The sequence below is a fragment of the Balaenoptera acutorostrata genome, chromosome 1 (genome assembly GCF_949987535.1).
Source record: "Balaenoptera acutorostrata chromosome 1, mBalAcu1.1, whole genome shotgun sequence".
Taxonomy (NCBI): Eukaryota; Metazoa; Chordata; class Mammalia; order Artiodactyla; family Balaenopteridae; genus Balaenoptera; species Balaenoptera acutorostrata.
Window position 1 is genome coordinate 177,181,398 of NC_080064.1, and position 13,095 is coordinate 177,194,492.

The 13,095-nt window shown below is 43.3% G+C and overlaps 1 protein-coding gene across 4 annotated transcripts in view; it reads left to right on the top strand.

Annotated features, from left to right (window-relative positions):
- The window catches only part of SUSD4 (sushi domain containing 4), a 137,083-nt gene that overhangs the window by 90,997 nt on the left and 32,991 nt on the right, over positions 1-13,095 (top strand). For all 4 annotated transcript variants that reach the window (XM_057554012.1, XM_057554006.1, XM_057554017.1 and 1 more), the window contains exon 4: positions 8,523-8,696. In XM_057554012.1, coding sequence (XP_057409995.1) covers positions 8,523-8,696 — 174 coding nt within the window. The remainder of the gene's footprint in view (positions 1-8,522; positions 8,697-13,095) is intronic.

Below are 13,095 nucleotides of genomic sequence, written 5' to 3' on the forward strand. Positions count from 1 at the left end.
ATTATGTAGTGTCCTTCCTTGTCTCTTGTAACATTCTTTATTTTAAAGTCTATTTTATCTGGTATGAGAATTGCTACTGCAGCTTTCTTTTGATTTCCATTTGCATGGCATATCTTTTTCCATCCCCTCACTTTCAGTCTGAATGTGTCCCTAGGTCTGAAGTGGGTCTCTTGTAGACAGCATATACATGGGTCTTGTTTTTGTGAATTTTTCTTTTTTTTGGAACATTCTTGTAAGGTTTTACAATCCAGATTATTCTGCACTCATAAAATGAGTGGTTTTGGTCCTACAGACTAGAACTCTGAAAGAGTTTGTATAAGAATCGTGCTCGTTCTTCCTTAAATGTTTAGTAGAATTCACAGGGAAGCCACCTAGACCTAGAGTTTTCTTTGTGGGAAGGTTTTTAGTTTTGAATTTAATTTATTTAATATTTTGTGGGATTATAACCACTTTCTATTTTTTCTTGTGTCATTTTTGGTAAATTGTACAATTTTTGTTTGTTTTAGGAATTTGACTCCATCTAAAATTTCTAATTTCTTGGTATAAAGTTTTTTACAACATCTTTTTTTTTTTTTGGCTGCTTTGGGTCTTCATTGCTGCATGCGGGCTTCCTCTAGTTGTGGCGAGCGGAGGCTACTCTTCGTTGCGGTGGACGGGCTTCTCATTGCGGTGGCTCCTCTTGTTGCAGAGCACTTGCTCTATGTGTGTGGGCTTCAGTAGTTGTGGTGCATGGGCTTAGTTACTCTGCAGCATGTGGGATCTTCCCAGACCAGGGCTCGAACCCGTGTCCCCTGCATTGGCAGGCAGATTCTTAACCACTGCACCACCAGGGAAGTCTGACATCTTTTTTTTTTTAATGTAGCATTTGTAATGCTGTCCCTTTTTTATTCTTTTATGGTTATGTGTGTGGTCCCTCTTTGTTTCTTGACCAGTTTCATCAGTGATATACCAATTTTATTGGTTTCAAAAAACAAACTTTTGGGTTTGTTGATTCTCTCTTACATATGTTTCTTTTCTATTTCATTAACGCTTGCTATTTTCTTTATTATTTACTTCCTTGTAATTTCTTCAGGTTCAATTGTCCTTTTTCTAACTTTTCTAGAGGAACTCTTAATTTGGGTACTTAATAATAATTCTAAATTTGTGTGTTCCTAATAATATACCTCAATATATATAAAGCAAAAGTTAATAGAACTTTAAGGACAAGTCCACAGGGACTTCCCTGGTGGTCCAGTGGTTAAGACTCTGCGCTCCACTACAGGGGGTGTGGGTTTGATCCCTGGTCAGGGAACTAAGATCCTGCATGCCACGTGGTGCGGCCAAAAAATTAAAGTAAATAAATAAATAAATAAATAAAAAATAAATGCCTGATGACATAAGACTTTACAAAAAGAGCTCTTTAAGGACAAGTCCATAAACACAGTGAAAGCTTTAAACATTCCTCTCTTAGCAATTTATAGAGTAATCAAGAAAAAGCAAACCTACTAGGTATAGAAAACTTGAACAATGAAATTAACAAAGTTGAACTAACCAACTGCAAGGTATACATTCTTAATTTTCAGATATTTCTCTTTTTCTAATATGTGCATTTATGATTAAAGGGAAATTTAGAGCCATAGTTTTGTCTGTGAGCATACATTATAATATGTAGTATTTTCATTGTTATTCTGTTCAAAGTACCTTCTATTTTTATTGTTATTTCTTTTTGGACCCATGGATTATTTTAGAAAGGTATTACTTAATTTCCAAACATATGGGAGTTTTACTTAGTTTCCAAACAATTGGCCCTCAGTATCCACAGGTTTCACCAGAATTCACCAACCTCAGATTGAAAATATTCACACACACAAAAAAATTCTAGAGAGTTCCAAAAAGCAAAACTTGAATTTGCTGCACACTGGCAACTATTTACCTAGCATTTATATTATTATATTATTATTTGCAACTGTTTACATATCATTTACATTGTATTAGGGATTATAAGTAATCTAGAGATGATTTGAAATATACAGGAGGGTGCGTGTAGGTTGTATGCAAATACTTCTCCATTTTGTATAAGGGACTTGAGTCATCTGTGGATTTTGGTATCCATGGGGTTAGGGGGAGGTCCTACTTGGAACCAGTGCCCCATGGATACTGAGGGATGACTGTATTCATTTCTATTTTAATTTCACTGTGGCCAGGAAACGTGCTCTATAATTTCAGTCTTTTGAATCGTTTTGAGACTTTGTGGCCCAAGTATGGTCAATTTTTGTAAATGTTCCATGTATGCTTAAAAGAAATATATAACATTCTTAGTCCTTCAGAGTGGACAGCTAAGAAACCACAGAGAATTATTATCCAAGTGTTAAATATAAAAATAAATACTTTAAATAACAAAACACTGGTAATAATTGCCTTCGTCAACCACAGATAAATAAAATATACCAATCTATAGGTCAAAGAAAAACACTAAGTACAAGCAACACGCTTACTTATAATAACTTTACTCCATCCACATCTGTCGCACATGCCTTTTTCTCAGTGGTTTTAAGCATGACCTGATGATAATTCCACATTAGCATTTGGCTGAGAGCCACAGGGTCTTGAATATCCTGTCCTGATGCTTCTTCAGGTTTCATAAGAGTCAATGTCCTATGAAGAAGAAAGAAACAGCCTGAACTAGCCATGCTCCCAAAGCAAAACTGCCCACATGGTGGTGCCTCTTTTTCTGTGAAGCGTCCACTCTCTCCAGTCGTCTCCTCTCTGAACAGCACCAACTCTTGCCTCTACTTTTCTCTGCCTTATGTTGCTTGTTTATGATGACATCATCAGCCACAGTTGACTCCATTCAGCATCTTCAGCCTGATCCTGGGTAAACTATGGCGGTCAGGACAGTGTTCTCTGAGTACTACTGCATGGAACAGTAGTTATGTAGAATAGTAGAGGTGTGGAACAGCACTGATACAGAACAGTGACTCTGAGGGATGTTAGTAGATATTAAGTGAAAAAAGGATTTTGTCGTACAAGGTTTGGGGATTCCCCCCCCCAAACCACCATCACCTCTGAAAACAACTGCAAGTTCAAGGGTCCCCAAGACTATCAATTTCTGATTCCAGCTACAAGTTTGGAAGTCCCCAAGGCCATCCTCAGGTTCAATAATTCACCAGAAGGACTGATGATACTCATGATTATGGTTTATTACAGCAAAAGGACACAGATTAAAATCATCCAAGGGGAGAGGCACACAGGGTCTAGGAGGCGCCAGGCATGAGCTTTCAGTTGCTCTCTCCCAGTGGAGCTGTACACACAGTGCCTGTTCTCCCAGCAACAATGTGTGTCAAAACACACAGATTATTGACAACCAGAGGAGCTCACCTGAGGCTTAGTGTCCAGCATCTTTACTGGGGCTTGGTCATGTAGACATAGTTGGCCACTTATGTGTCTCCAGTTCTTTTGAAAGTAGAACTGATAACTGTAGGGACCAACGTTCCCTGGCCTAAGTCACATTGTTAGCATAGACTATCTGGTCTATGCTAAGCTACAGATAAACAAAGATACTCATCTTGGGTAGAACAACCCAGGGGCTTAGAGGTTAATTCCCAGGAGCTGAGGGCAAAGGCCAGAACTCCCTTTTGGCAAGGCCAGCCCTTTACTGCATGTACCCACATGACACAGAGCATGTCATGGCCCATGCTTTAGAAGCTCCAGGAGCTCCTGCCACACTAAAATAAAACCAAATCCCCTGTCCTCATCTACAAGGCCCTGCATGATCTGACTTTCCATCTCCCTCTTGCTTACTACAGGCGCACTGATTTTAATTTTTTTTTTTTAACATGAAATTAGCCTTTTTTTTTTTGGCCATGCTGTGTGGCATGTGGGATCCTATTTCCCCGACCAGGGATCGAACCTGCACCCCCTGCATTGGAAGCATGGAGTCTTAACCACTGCACCGCCAGGGAAGTCCCTGATCTTCTTTTGTGTTCTTAAGGACACTGAGCTCTTTCCTGGCCTTTGTAGTAGCTGTTCCCTCTGGCAGAAACTTCTTCCTGGTCCACATATGATTGGATTCTTCTTGTCATTAGGTCTTAGCTTAATAAAAGTCATTTCCTCAGAGGCACCTTGCCTGTCTACACAAATTAAAGGAGTGCCCAAGTCAGTTCCTATCCTATTACCTTGTTATGTGTTCATCATAGCAGTGATCATTGCCTGTTATTTTCTAGCTCACTTACCTGATAATTTGCCTGTTAGCAGTCTCCCTCATTGCAAATGCCATAAGAGTAAGATACTTGACTTTTTCTCTATCCCCAGCACCTAGAATGTACTGGGCCTAGAGTAAGTACTCAATAACTCAATGAATGAATGAACTGATGGATGAATAATAAGCTTCACAAGTGTTGGCTTAAACAAGATCCAGTAGAATTCTTTACAGCAAGGCTTTCAGAGCCTTTAATATGCTAATATGAATTGTGAATCCGAGAGTGTATCATGTATTCATGTTCCTAGGAACACTTTGAGGGGCATATTAATGTTGAAACTTAGCATTTTTAAGGAATCAGATTTGTTTTCACGTATAACTAACATTTTAAAGGGAAACAAATCTGGGACTTCCCTGGTGGCACAGTGGTTAAGAATCCGCCTGCCGATGCAGGGGACGCGGGTTCGAGCCCTGGTCTGGGAAGATCCCACATGCTGTGGAGCAGCTAAGCCCGTGTGCCACATCTACTGAGCCTGCACGTCTGGAGCTTGTGCTCCGCAACTACTGAGCCCGTGTGCCACAACTACTGAAGCCCACGTGCCTAGAGCCCGTGCTCCGCAACAAGAGAAGCCACTGCAATGAGAAGCCCGCGCACCGCAACAAAGAGTAGCCCCCACTCGCCACAACTAGAGAAAGCCCGTGCGCAGCAATGAAGACCCAGTGCGGCCAAAACTAAATAAATAAATTTATAAAAATAAATAAATAAATTAATTAAATAAAAGAGAAGTAACTCTAACACACGCCACATATTCTTCAAAATTCCTCTTTCTCTTTCCTGCTCCATCCTTTAGGACTCTGCTCTCTGCAACTAATCTGATCAACTGATTTGTACGTAGGTATACATGTGTAGTACTGCCTTAGGGCCTTTTATCCACTCTGTTATTTATTTATCATGTTAAAACCTCATTGTTACTAGTAGCAAGATACAAAAATAATGATAGTGATAGGCTGGTGAAAAATGATTTCTGGAATGGAAGCTTTTGATATCCCTCAAATTTATCTCCAAAGTGCCCATTGATACCCTGTAGACAAAAGTTTTGACTGTTGACCTGATTCTACTTGACAGAATCAGTTATTGATAGACCTTTTTTCATAGGTATATTTCTTTGGTAACTATTTTTGAAGCAGTTTTTACAAATTCTTTGTGTCAGCTGGATGCATTTGTGCTATAGAAAATCATGTTATTTCTATATGAAACTTTAGAATTGATGAAGATTGCATGTTTCTTTTCAGAGACTAAAGATCCTGGTTTATTTCTTTCCAGAGAAATAAGGTCCAGAGTTGTTGACTGCTACCGATAACTGGTTAGGACATGTATTTATTCCAAAGCCTTCTTTCTACTTCACCCTCCTTCATTTGGGGGGCTTAGGTGCCAGACATTCTGGATAAAAAATAATTAGAAAGGCTCTGGATGGTAGTTTCTCCTGTCAAGGTTTAGGTTAGGCTTTGTTAGAGCTGGTCTGTTTGAGTTTTGTGCTTACGCATAGGGCATGGCCGCTTCTGGCCTCTCTACCTTGGTGGAATTTGAACTCCAACTTTTGTTTCCCCAGTGGATATGGGGTTCCACTCACATAGTAAATTGGCCCTATATCACTCTCTATGCTGACTCTTCTTTGAGTAGAGTACATAATTACTGGCATTTGGGAGGCTGTGAATTCCCTTTGAACCTATAGTCCCCGGCTCCTGCCTATGGAAACATGACATTCTAGTTAGAAGTTCAAAGCATCCTATACTATAGACCACTATGCAGAGAAGCCACTCTTGGAAACAAGGCTTGGGTGCTTCCGCTCCTGGTCAGCCAGTGTCCATATGTCACAGTGTTCAAATGGCCAGTTCTGTCCATTGAGTTTACTGCCACTAGTTGGCCACCTCCTGAGTATCCTGGTTAATTCTTGAATAAGTTTTAAGTCAACCATGAAAATAACTGTTAGTCATATAAATTACTACCACAGGATCTATTTACAGCCCAGATTTTACAGACGGATGCCTTGACAAATGTGTTTTTATTTGCTGTGAATAATTTCTGCATAGAGATATTGAAAAAAATGTAATTCACATTTTCCATTAAGAAGAAGGCAGCAGCGGTGTGCAGAGAACTGTCAATTATCTGTGACTCCCGTCATCATTATTCTGGGATTGATTTGGGAAGAATTCAGCTATTCTTGCAGAAAAACTATTGGTTAAACATGAACAGTTAGGAAACCTCTTTCTGCAGCCTGAGACACAAAAATGAGAAGTAAGATGGAAACCAGAACCCGGTTCTCCAGCCAAGACTCTCTCTGTTGAAATCCATAGGCAAAGGGAAGAGCTGATGATGGGTTTCCTCAGGGCAAGGCTTAGCTGCCAGGACTGCCCTGAAAGCCTGTTAATCAGCCTCTCGAGGGGGCTGCAGGAGCACAGCATTCTCGGGCAAAGGTCCACATGGCTTCCCTCAGCCTTTCTCTGCCAGGTGTGTACAAAGGTCTGGAGGCACGGAGGGAATGTCAGAGGAAGTGGCGACACAGTCCCTGCTCTCAAGCTAATGGTGGGAACGAGGGCTGAGATCGAGGCAGAGCCGGGCTCGCAAGCGTTTGTCTCCGGAGGACTCATAGGAGATGGTGAATGGCCACCACCCCTGGGCTCTCAGCTGCCAGGGCCCTCCTCTGCCTGGGAGGCCTCTTCTGCCCGAGGCTTTCCCGTCACTAACATTCTGTTTTCTGGAGTCCGTTGTTGTCAGATTGCTCCCAGTAAACCCAGCTTCAACCCCACATCAAAGCTCCTGGGACACGCTCTTTTGAAAGCTACCCAAGTTCCCAGCTCCCAGAGCCATCCTCAAGCCAGCCACCTGCATCAGGGCTCCCAAGGCTCATCGCCCTAGAGCTAATCGTTCAAAGCTTAGAGGAACTTGAAGGTCAGACTTCCTATTAATACTATTCCAACCTATTCTGGATTCACTAGGCTTTGGGGAGTGGCTGAGAAACCCACTGAGAAATTTCCGAAGGAAGCTTCTATGATCATCAAAGTGCTGTTTTTAAATTTTGCCTTGTTTCAAAAAACGAAGAAGCAGCAAACTGGAAACATAACTCATCTACCTGACTCTAAAAGTAGAAATAAATAAATAGCTCATGCTTACAAGCATATATGCGTGTAAAATCAGGGACTTTAAAACAGGAGATGAAGAGAGACACATGGTGAACAAAGTGACTTAAACCAGATGGGACTGACGTGTACACACTGCTATATTTTAAATGGATAACCAACAGAGACCTACTGTATAGCACAGGGAACTCGGTTCAACATTCTGTAATAATCTACACGGGAAAAGAATTTGAAAAGATACATATATACGTATCACTGAATCACTTTGCTGTACACCTGAAACGAACACAGCAACATTGTTAATCAACTCTACTCCAATATATATTTAAAAAAAAAATTAGATGGGATTAGTTGGGTGGTGTTCAGAGGGGGAGGGTCCAGCGGGAGCAGGATCCCAACTTCCCAGTGCAGAGTGGAGTGGCCCGCAGGGTAAACCGGAGGTAGCTAGAGTTAGAAGCGGATAGTTACGATTGATCAGTTTTATTTTCTCTTTTAATCATTTTGTTGCATGATTGTCCCCCCAATACCCTTCTCCTGACTCCGTCGCCTCTTCCCCTCCCAGCCACCTGCATTCTGCTCTGACTCCATTTTTCAAAGGCAGCAGTTGCTTTCTCTGAGCCTTTTGTGTTACTGGCAGTAGTATGTGCTGCTCTATTTATTATCTTTTTAAAAACAGATAAGGTGGATGGGAAATGCTAATAGCAAACGTAGCCCCAGCTCGGCCGCCTGCTGTTTTGCAAAGCACATTTTCTTATCAGGCCCAGGCCCTCACCCCACAGGCAGAGGCGGGGGGACCAGGCGAGACCAGCCAGCCAGGCTGTTCAGTGCAGCGCACGGTCCACAAACCCAGCCAAGTGGGCAACCAGCTAGATAGTTCAGGTGAATCCCCAGCTTAGGTCTTTCTTCACTCATTTCCAAAATTGCTTGTAAGCTCAACTGTAGGGTGTAAATTGTCGCAGGCAGAAAACAAGGTTCCTTTTGGACCTGGACCTCGTCACCTCGACCCCTCTTCCTATTTGTCTGTGAAGCAGGTTCTGCAGCTTCTGCTGCTTGCCCTTGGGACCTGAGTCTAGTGATAACTAAGGAACCATTTATCAGATCGCCGTGTAGGTTGAGACCAGGTGTGAAAATAAGAGCTTTCTTGTGAAGCTGTGAACCACAACTGTTTGAATTCCAAAAATAATGTATCCTTTTTACGCAATTGCAGATTGCCGCATCCCGCAAATTGAAGATGCCGAGATTCATAACAAGACATACAGACATGGAGATAAATTAATCATCACTTGTCATGAAGGATTCAAGATCCGGTACCCTGACCTGTACAACAAGGTTTCATTATGTCGTGATGACGGAACGTGGGACCATCTGCCCATCTGTCAAGGTACGGGGCTGAGGCTGTGGTTCTCAGCTGTTCTTTCAGACTTGATTGTGGAGCGTGTACACGTTTCTCTAATAGGATGACAGGGGGAAACACAAAGCCACGCACACCTCATGGTTCAGCTGTACTGCACGCTGATCACCACAGCTCTGTGTTTGGAATCTTCCCACAATTCCCTGTGCTTCTCTCCAGCTCTATACACCCAGCTTTAAAGTTTAAATGGGAAATACCTTATTCTTTAGTGTGTTGGATGTCTCCTTTATTCTAAGAAACCAAAAGTCATTGCAGAATTAGGAGCCTTGTAACTGGGCTGTGAACCCAATGATGAACTATTGTGTATTTAATGGAAATAACAGCATTTATACTGATTTCAGTTGTGGTGCGAATATATTTAAAGCCAATCTTACAGAGGCTATTTTCTCTTAATAATGTTATCCTTTTTTATAATGCATGAGGAGCAGAAAAATAATCAAATTCAAATTTCATCCAAACCGTACGATGAATATTTATCCTCTTGCGTTTTTTAAATTTGCTTGGGCCGACACAGAGGGCCCTATTTGTGAAAATAAGCCCTCGAGTTCCCATTAATTCTGATTTTATTTTTTGACATGTGACTTGGACCAAAGGACCAAGAAACCCATGCATAATTCATAATCCAAGGGAGAGGGCTAGCAATCTTATTTACACCAAAAGCACTGGCATGTTAAAGTTGAGATGGATGTCAACTTTGTGCTTGGAAATCATGACGGGCAGACTCTGATATTGCTTTGTGCACTCCATAGTTGGAAATAAATCATTTCCTTATGTGAGAGTTTAAGAGTCACAGCCCCTTGAAGAAACAAAGGCTTCAGGATTAGGAGGACAGAGGCAACCCAGGTCCTCACCCTCCTGCACTTCTCCCCAGAAGCTTCTGGGTTGTTTAGCGTGTTATGTGTTACATTCTTAAAGGAGACACTTGATTTATTTGTACTCTTAGAGACTCTCCAGAGAATCAGCAGCCAACTTTCAGGTGGGGCTGTTTATCCAAATGAACTTTATTAACCATGGATTCGTTCCAGTCCTGCGGCGCTATCCGAGTAACGGCCAAGAAAATTATTTCAGACTCCAACCCCTTCTTGCTTTCATATTTTCCACTTGTCTTTCAGTTCTCCCACCCTTTCAATTTCCTTTTACGTCCCTTAAATACAGTACGCTTCTTTAGGAGTTCTTTTTATCCCAATGATTGTTTTTAAATGCCCTATGGTGATAGACATCTTGGGGTGTCATTGTCACGAGTTCAGGTGCAGGCTTGCCTCTTGCTCTGTCTGCGCCCTCTTGCCCCTCCCCTCTAGCACCCCTTACTAAATCTCAGTCATAACACAGCTTCGATGTTTTTTGCAGCAACAAAAGAGCTGGCCGGCCGCTCTTGAAAGGTGTGCTTCTTCAAACAGCAATACAGCCCACAGCCCACCCTCAGCCCTCCTCAGAGCCCTCGGTCCCCACAGAGGAGGTGCCCCTGGTCTGGGCCCTGACACCCGCCTCCAGCCCCTGCACCTTGCCGTCCACTCGCGTGGGCACAGCAGGGTTGCTTTAGACAGCCTGACACCTCTCGAGCCCCCAGGGGGTATATAATTGGCCCTTCGAGTGACATTTCATCCTGTAATTTTTATTTGCACCTATAGATCCAGGGGCTACAGCCTGAGGAACCGTCTCTCTATTATCTCGAAGTGCAAGTAGAAATCACATTCAACTATTGAGTCGAAGCCAGTTTTCTACTGTATTTTTAGGACAGGCTGTCCTCCAACCAAGAGTGGACATAGCTTTCCTTCTCTGATTGGCTGCACATGTTCCAACCCCTTTCATCTCCTTTTGGGGTCGGAGGTGGGAACCGTTCCAAGGCCATTTTTCCCCCAGAACTTTGTGTTTTAGAGATCCATGGCCCGATGCTTCCTGCTCCCTGTGGGTCAGTTAGTTTTTTACTTAGGGGATGCAGTCTATCCACATGGGTAGCTTAGAACCACACTCCTTCCCAGAAGGAGGCAGGGGCACAGTCACATGTGCCCACACATTGGAACCCTGCTCAGGGTTCTAACACATTCCCTTGTTGGTGTTGATTTGCTTATCTTTTTTTTTTCTCAATTATTGATCCTGTTTATGCCCGATTGCCAACCTCCCTCCGCACATTTCACTTTTGCCATGAACAGTGTCAGTTTTCAGCTCCGAAAAAAGAAAAATCATTTAAGACAGTTGGGACTGCCCAAAAGGATGGCTGGGCACCATGCATTTCTGGTCTGGTCCATCCTGAGTGTGGCTTGTTCCGGGCAGGGATCTTCGGGGTCTGTGGGGTCTGTGGGGCTGCAGGACACCAGGATGCAGCAGTGCAGGTTGACCCTTGACGGCCCCAGAGTGAATGCCTCCTACATTCTGCACCCCTCACTGTGGTGTCTGTGTCTGCTCTGATACAGACACAGACACCACAGTCTAAGGCGCCGACCCAAGCAGTTCGCTGAATACGTGGCTCTTCGACGCTTGTATTGTAATGTGTCACAGAGTCATCTTAAGAGAGGAGTTCCATCATCTGCTGCAGTGCCTGCGTGATATAATTTGTGCTTGGTGATTGGAAGGGAAAGTAGGTTTTTCCATCATCCATTATTTACTACACACACAATTAGTTCTCCCCGGGAAGAGCGCAGCTCTGCAGGGTCATTATTCCCTCCAGTGAAGCTGCTGAAGCCAATAAGAAATTCACTGATCACGGCAGATGCCACACCAAGTGGGCTGCTGTGCCACTGGGAATGTTCCGCCGGGCTGCACAGGCTTCACGACAAAAGACAGCTACTGTTTTACAGAAGCAGGGATCCAGGCCTCACGCTCACTCAGACGGCACACAGAATTCTGTGCACGGTGCACAAACTCGCTACGGCACGTCTGCTCGAAGCCTGGTACCACGGCAACAGCACCCGGAAACCTGCAGCAGGGCAAATCCTTGAGCTCCGCACGGACCCACTGAACCAGAAGTTCTGGGTGGGTGGGCCAGCAGTCTGTCCTACAGGCCCTCTCTGGGTTATTCTCAAGTTTGAGAACCACTGCGTTACGTGTTACTTTCCTGTTTCACCTAAAACACAATGGGACTTTCAAAACTTTCATTGCACTACGTCAGACAGGTGTCTTCCATTATCTGCTGCCGTGGGAGCCAGTTTGCATCCTAACCTTCTCAAGCTGCCCACCGCCGCTGCTGAAACCGGAAGTAGTCTCTCCTTCCCCTGTGGCACCTCGGCGGTTCTCAGCCCTGACGGCACTTTAAGATTACGTGGGGAGCTTTAAAAAAGGTAGGGGTGCCCAGGCTGGATACCGACCCGGGCACAGGGCTGGGCATTGGTGTTTTAAAAAATTTCCTCAGGTGAAAAGGGAGCCCTCCTACACTGTTGGTGGGAAGGCGAGTAGGTGGGGCCACTGTGGAGAACAGTATGGAGGTTCCTCAAAACACTAAAAAGAGAACTACCATACGACCCAGCAATCCCACTACTGGGCATATACGCTGAGAAAACCATAGTTCAAAAAGAGCCATGTACCACAATGTTCATTGCAGCTCTATTTACAATAGCCAGGACATGGAAGCAACCTAAGTGTCCATCGACAGATGAATGGATAAAGAAGATGTGGCACATATATACAATGGAATATTACTCAGCCATAAAAAGAAATGAAACTGAGTTATTTGTAGTGAGGTGGATGGACCTAGAGTCTGTCATACAGAGTGAAGTAAGTCAGAAAGAGAAAAACAAATACAGTATGCTAACACATATATACCGAATCTAAGGAAAAAAAAAAAAAAGGCCATGAAGAACCTAGTGGCAAGACGGGAATAAAGACACAGACCTACTAGAGAATGGACTTGAGGATATGGGGAGGGGGTGGGGTGAGATGTGACAGGGTGAGAGAGTGTCATGGACATATATACACTACCAAATGTAAAATAGATAGCTAGTGGGAAGCAGCCACATAGCACAGGGAGATCAGCTCGGTGCTTTGTGACCACCTAGAGGGGTGGGATGGGGAGGGTGGGAGGGAGGGAGATGCAAGAGGGAAGAGATATGGGAACATATTGTATGTGTATAACTGACTCACTTTGTTATAAAGCAGAAGCTAACACACCATTGTAAGGCAATTATACTTCAATAAAGATGTTTAAAAAAAAAAATTAACATATGACCTAGGAATTCGCCCCCACACATCTATCCGGACAAAACTTTAATTCAAAAAGATCCATGCACCCCAATGTTCACAGCAGCACTGTTTACAAGAGCCAAGACATAGAAACCACCTAAATGTCCATCAACAGAAGAATGGATAAAGAAGATGTGGTACATATATACAATGGAATACTACTCAGCCATAAAAAAGAACGAAATAATGCCATTTG